Raw genomic sequence first — 7,225 nt, forward strand, 5'->3', positions numbered from 1 at the left:
GCTACGAGTGGTTTCCTTTTCGCGCGGCAATAAAGCCAGCGCGGTCCATTATCTCGCGGAATTTATAGATCTAAGCTAAATAGATCCCCCTTTTTTCCCCTCCTCTCTTTTCCACCCTTTAATTTCGTCCGGCTTGGCGAACTATTATGGATTGCTCACCTGACGCAGATCGGTAGCGTTTAATGCGCGGCGGACCGTTTGCGCGTCATAAATTTAATTATAACGAAACGCAACGAGACAGCGTAGTTGTTTATAACACGCTGCTGCTGAGAATGGGCAATGCCGAGAGCAATTTTTTTTTTCAGCGTGCCTCGACTGTTTAAACATCCGAAGATCCGCGTTGCTTTGAGCTTGATTCATGCTACCGGAAATTATGTTCCATATTATAATTGAGTTTAGCCAATCCTTCTATCAAACGCGTGAAACTTAGTGTTAGAATTTCAAGTGTAATCGACGAAAAAAAATGATAAAATAAGAAATAACAAGCATTTCAATGTATTAATTTTTTTCTGGAACATTCGAAGAAAGCAATGTATGAAATTTCTAAAAAAAAAGCTAAAGAAAAAAATTACATTTACCTTACATTTACACGATGTAATTTCTTGAACAGTTCGAAATTGCTTTTAAATTCTATTTTTACAATCTATATGTTTTCTTATTACTCTGGAGTTATGTTAATTATCACTTTGCACTGCTAAATAGAAGGAAATACACGAATGCACGAAGCGAGAAATTTTTATATTCTGACTCCTTTTTCGCTTCATGTGTGTGCAATGCCATGTAATTCTATACTTTGTTGTATCGCAATGAGAATTATTACGGGCGTTTGCTGCCACATAGCGCGCTTTCTTTTCGTCTCTACCTCGTCGTTACTCCTCATTTGAGACAATTTAAGTGCATACGCGAACCTTAACGGCTCCACTTTAGCGCTCTGAAACGCGGATTTAGCTAAAAAAAACACCATGCCAATGTTTCTTATTACGTCATCGTAGGCCTCGTTAAAATCCTCGGGATCGCATGGAGCCTAACGATTTCACCATTCCGGTACCTGAAATCTAAAAAATCGTTTTAGTGAACTGACGTGTTCAAACCTCCACTAATTTTAATTACTTTTATATGAAGGAAAAAATTGTTTAAATATTGCAGATTTTATATTTTTCTATATTTCTATATATTTACTAATTATAATATATATTAACTCTCTATGTCATGTTTTAAAATACTTTTATTCATTAAAATCACTAATTACTGCTTGATACTTTTTTTTCCATATTTATATTGTATTATCAGAATGTGCAATATTCTCACTGAAACTTGAAAAGCTACATTTTTGAGATGCAATAGTTTTAGCTGTGCAATGAAGAATTACATAGAAAATTATAATGAAAAGAGTTTGGTGATAATAATCAAGCTTAGACGACAGTTAATAATTTTTGATGAAATAATCTTAATTAAATATTTAGTAATATTTAATGACTAATAATATTTAATCACTGTTTTGTAATCAATTTATACATTTATCGATGTATATACATTTATAATATTAAATTTAATAACCAATTATTATTATGTCTGATAACTATTAATTAATTACAAAATATTTAGTTGTATTAATCAAACATTTAATTGAAATTATTTCAAAGCTCAATTACTATATATTAAACTCTTCTTCTAGTGTATCGTGCAAAGGCGAGGAGACGAAATAAATAAAAAATTAAAAATTAAAAAAAAAGAAAATGCAGAGTGTCTCTTCAAATCTTCAAATTTGCAAATATTCTAAGAGCAACTTTTTAATAATTGGAATATGCCTAGAGAGACGCATTCTTACAACAGAGTGATATGTCCTCGGAGGGGAGTCTCTTTTGTCGGAGTTTGCTCATTACCTGAGACGGAATTATTCTAAAAGTAGGTAGCCACCATCCGCGTGCCCGCGCCACCAATTACGCCGGGGCAACTACGGCTATATAGAAGAGCCACGCCGACTCCGCCGGCTGATTTCTTCGAGTAAACTCGACGCGACAATCCGCGTACATCTCTCTCCGCACGTGCAGCCATGAGATTACCAGTGAGTGTTCAGGATATTCCGATTGATTGATACCTCTATATATCACCTCGTGTTGATATTAATAATAATATGGTGACAAGAAATAAATTCCAATATCATCAAATTTTATTTTGTCACCAATTACGGGCTTTCTACTAATGTGTGACTGTTAAGGGTGGATTATATTTTTTGATCGATCTCTGATTGTCGATCACGTAATCCTTGATCATTTTGACATTAATCTTGTTTAATTAAATATACCTTGCGTTTAGGTGATATTAATATGATTCTATCGCACAATTTTTTGTGAATAATTTTTTAACACTCTTAAAAAAAATATTTATTTTGTTTTGCTAAAGTATCTAAAAGTTTAATTAATTACAGATTTAAAAATAATTTTGTTGGATCAAAATAATTATGTAGAACGTTCAAGAGCATGGTGAACAACATTGTAAAAATTTTACTTAATTATTTTGCTGGTTTAACAAAATTATTTTTATATCTAAATCCAGTTAAATTTTTAAATACTTCAAGAAAATTCTGTTTTTTCCATGTACTTTTAATTTGGAGCAAGTATTGTGTGTTTAATATTATCGGATTTATACTAATGTTACTAATTACAAATTTACTTGCAGATTTTTCTTGTTGTGGTGATATCGATCACGTGGGCGAAAACAGAAAATGCAGGAAAAGCTCTTCGTGCACCTCAAGGGTACATTAAATACGTCGACAGTGATGGTAAGTACGAAATTTTTTTAATTACTCGTTATTAGAGAGATATCCCAAGCAGAACAAAAAATCATCGTGACATCAAAAATGGCTTCAAAATAATTATTAAAGGATTAAAGATTACTTTTTAATCAGTCATAATACATTTTAACTGGCACTCGGAAACATTGATTGAGTGATTGAATAGTTCAGACAGTTTGAATCTCAAGATTAAATGTCAAGTAGTTCGAATTTTTTGAATAAATCAAATTTTTTGGCATATTATTGTATAAAAAAAAATTTATAAGAATTTAATCTTTTGTTTCTAATGCATATTTTATTTTCTTTACTGTCTTTACTTTTGTTCTTTCTTTCTGAACTGTTCAAACTTTAGACATAACGAATTTACATTACAGAACGATTACTGCTTAAGTTTAAACTGTTCGAACTGTCCAAAGTAGTTTTTTTCGTACTTTGGACTATTCAAACAGATTAACATACAATGTGTTCGAATCTTTTGTTTGAGTCTTAATTTTGTTATATCATTTTAACGTTATCGTGACCTGTTATTTTGCTTGGGTATGCTTTGAAAACCTTGGACCCGATGTAAAGTAATTAACTGTTGCCGCTACTATTGTAACGCACGCAAGAGCCGATTTTCACATCCCAGATCTTTAGAACAATTCCTTTGTAATCCCGCGCTGACTTAGGTCAGCATTGCGTAAGCAATCCGATAATTGACACGACTGGTATCGGTGTCGGAGTGACAGAGTATTTTTCTGGTGTTGCAGGTTCGAAGGTCAATTGGGATATTCTCGCGCCCCAGAGCCAATTGCGGTCGCAACGGGCGTACCCTCAGCAGTCTCAACGGCCTCAGCGCGCCGAGGGCGGCTCACCCCTTCGTCTTCGGCAAGCTCAGCAATCAGCCCCGCGGCATCGTGCCCCAGCGTCGCAGCAACCAATCCAACCTCAGCCAGTTCAACAGCTTCAACCACAGGGTCCGCAGTACTACAGCTACAAGCCGTATTCGGCGGTGCCGGGTCACATTAAACAGCTGATCGATTCGGTCTATCAGCCGCAAGCTCCCTACGTCGATCCTACATCCTTCATTTACGGTGGCAATTACTTCGCGGCGGCACCGCAGCAACGCGAGCAGCAACCAGCTCCGGCTGCTTCCGAAACTCCTCGCGGTGCCTACTTGCAACCGTCGGCGAGATATCAATCGATTGAGCCTAGAGAATCACAGTTGAGATATCAGTATAGCGACAGGAGAGTGGAACGTCAAGATAAAGTCGCCTACAAGGAGGATTATGAACAACAGCAACAGCAGCAACAACAGCTGCAACATCAACAACTGCTGCAACAGCAGCAGCAGCAGCAGCAGCAACAGCAACAGCAACAGGCCACAACGTTTCCGTTAGGAGCTTTACCCGAACCTCCGATGCCTGTTCTGTATTTGGATAGGAATATGCCTTCAGAGATCAAGCAGTTGCTGCAGTATCAGGCGCAGATACCGTATGACGTCACAGCAAATCGCATTCAGTACACCCCGAAGAACGTTTTTATCCCCAAGCCGTTGGCCGATGACGTCAAGGAATCCTATCATTACCGTAGCAAGGTTTACTATCCGAACGACGATAATGTCGACACGGAATACCGGCAGTCTAAGCCGGTTGACGAGGAACAGCGCCATTGACCGAGAAATGGCCTATGTAATACGATTTATATAATTTAACATTCTCGGTAACCCTTCGAAGGAAAGAATGGTTGGCTTCAAGACGCTCGAATAGAATTTCGTTTTTTTTTTTATATAGAAATAGTTTCTTGATACCATCAGCTTTGTTAAGATGAGTGTCTTACACGTTTTAAATTATTATATTGTTTGTTGACGACATACGTTGTTTAACGACATACGTTTTGTACTACCGTGTATTTAACAGCAAGCCACTGCAATTTTCTTCTTTGACGACCAAAAACGATAAATGTTCGACATTCGACAATTAGAATTAGATGTATTAATTAGAAAAAAAAAATAGTTGTGCAAGCTACAATTAGCATAGAACAGTTTGTTGAAAATAAGATTTAGCTTATAAAAAATTAATTGACTTGAAAGTTAATAAAAAAAAGGAATGCTTAAAATTGATTGAACATGAGATTTGTTCCTATAAAAAAATTAATAAAAAAGAATATTTAAACTTAGATTTCACGAAAATTTATTATAAGAGGCAGTCAAATAAAAACAAGACAGACTGTATAACAAGCATTATTCTATTTGTCTCGTTTTTATTTGACTGCCCTTTCTATAATATATGCAATATAATTAATGATGTGTAATAACTGAAAATTCATTAAGACAGAAATAACAAAGTAGCTCTGTCAGATTTCCTTTTGATTAATTTTCTGTTCACTTTTCATTTCACCTAATTATAAAAGTATATTGAGTTTTACGTATGAGTGTAAGACAGAGAATGTTCGACTATATACACACGGTAGCGCAAAGAATGTAATTTTTGTATGAAATAAATCGTTTCCGCTTCTGGCATCACGAAAGTCATTCACCCCATCGTAACGTAATCTTCGCTTTTATTACTCCAGCTCGCGGAACTTGCGGCGGAACTTCCGCTCGTAAAAAGGTGAGTTAAACGCGCGAGCGAAAATTCGATAAAAGTCGAGCGATCGTTTACTCTTTACAGGAAGTTTCGCGTGATTTGCTTAATTATACACGAGGATAGTTGTTAAGTCCCACGCTATTAGAGCAAATAGAAAGCCAGACGATTTTTAGCTTTCTATTAAATAAAGATACTCGATCTCCCTGTGATATTAGAAAGCAATATACCGTATTACGCAGAGATTCGCGTCGCGGCATTACGATAAGAGTGAGTCTGAGATATAAATTTTGCAAAAGGAAGTGAGAACTGTGAACGGCGTAATCTGAGAAATTCGATTCTTATCAGATCGAGTCACATAAATTACGGAAATTACTGCACGGCGTGAATATTCTGACGAGAGAAAGAAGTATGCGCGACAGCTTGTAGCTTACTTTTATTAATAGATTTCATGTGTGTGCGTTCTATGATTAGAAAGGGACTGGGTTTTTATCGGTCGCAAGAAGTCATTGAATACATGGAATTAGAAATCCGATCGGGCAGATTTCGTCATCGATGCATGACGTTACAAGGTGAGAACATTTATAATGCTCGAATTCGAAAAAGCGTATCTCCTGGCCACATGCCTTCGTTTTCACGTAGAAATTGAAACTTCTAAAAGCGACGGACAGCATTTCTCCGAACGAGGAAGACCGTCGATCTACTTTCGTGGCCTTCACGCTTCGCGTGTCGTTGCACCCGTCGAATCACGGCAATTGCGAACGTAGTCGCGTTTTTTATTTTGCGTAATTTTCCTTTTTACTCTCTATATGTATACGCGCTCTTTCTCTCGAATAGACGGCGCGCCACAGGATTATATCCTTTACCGATCTTGATCCTGATCCGACACTGATTCTGCTAAAATAAAACTACAGCTCTAATTCTGCACTAGCACTTAGTTAATTGTGCATTCATAAAAAAACACAAGATTATTTAAAGTAAGAGGAATATAAAAAGTGTATGTTTGAAAATATGTTGTAAAATATATACTTATTTTATTATGTAATTGTAATTAAATTATGTTTTGTTTTACATTCGAGTACGTGAAATATATTTAATAAGATTTAATAAGATTAAAATTTATGATTGATCGCCATCAGTTTTATGTCATACATTGTACGTTTTTTCTCATTTTCCGTACTACTGTCACCTAATTAATTAGCTTCCAAAGTTTTACATTCTCTTCGTGAATCATCTTGTATATATTATTCACCTTTTATTCATTATATACACATATATATATACTTTTTATTTGCGTAGAATGGTAACGTAATGATACCGAGGAATTATTTTCGTCGATACAAGACCTGGGGTAATCTATAATTTCACGGGAAATCGGCGGTCTATCTATCGCGATGCGACACAGTGTAACTTTCTACTGTAAACTGACGTAACACGGCATTTCCATCTGTGAGTAAGAGCGACTTTGTACTCAAATAATTGGTATAAGGGAGAAGTACGCTCCCATAATTGCATATCTGAAATAGGAATCTATGGAACTAACAATAAGACTCTACTAATTTAATGATACGGAGCATCAAGAGATCTGTTATCGAATCTCTATTGCGAAAATAGAAATCTATAATTCTTAGGATATGCATAGGTTTACGATACATTCGGAATAACGCGACTCAGTTCGAAGAATTCCTTTGATTGCTATTTCTGCGTGTGCAATCGCTATCTGTGCTCATTGCGATACTGTTGCAATAAATTTAAACTTCTTAGTCACTCATTTTGCCTACTTTTAAAATTCAATTTTTCTTTATGACTTTTAGATCCATATTTTATCAGCACTTTAATGCTAGATGCGACGAAGTGCAGCGCCTTT

The 7,225-nt window shown here is 35.8% G+C and overlaps 1 protein-coding gene across 1 annotated transcript; it reads left to right on the forward strand.

Annotated features, from left to right (window-relative positions):
- Positions 1–1,941: 1,941 nt before the first annotated feature.
- On the forward strand, positions 1,942–5,294 carry LOC105198188 (putative uncharacterized protein DDB_G0271606). Its single transcript, XM_011164839.2, has 3 exons — positions 1,942–2,065; positions 2,680–2,782; positions 3,544–5,294. The coding sequence occupies exons 1-3, from the start codon at positions 2,054–2,056 to the stop codon at positions 4,446–4,448; spliced, it is 1,020 nt and encodes a 339-aa protein (XP_011163141.1). The 5' UTR covers positions 1,942–2,053; the 3' UTR covers positions 4,449–5,294.
- The last annotated feature ends 1,931 nt before the right edge of the window (positions 5,295–7,225 follow it).

Source organism: Solenopsis invicta, chromosome 12, assembly GCF_016802725.1.
Source record: "Solenopsis invicta isolate M01_SB chromosome 12, UNIL_Sinv_3.0, whole genome shotgun sequence".
NCBI lineage: Eukaryota > Metazoa > Arthropoda > Insecta > Hymenoptera > Formicidae > Solenopsis > Solenopsis invicta.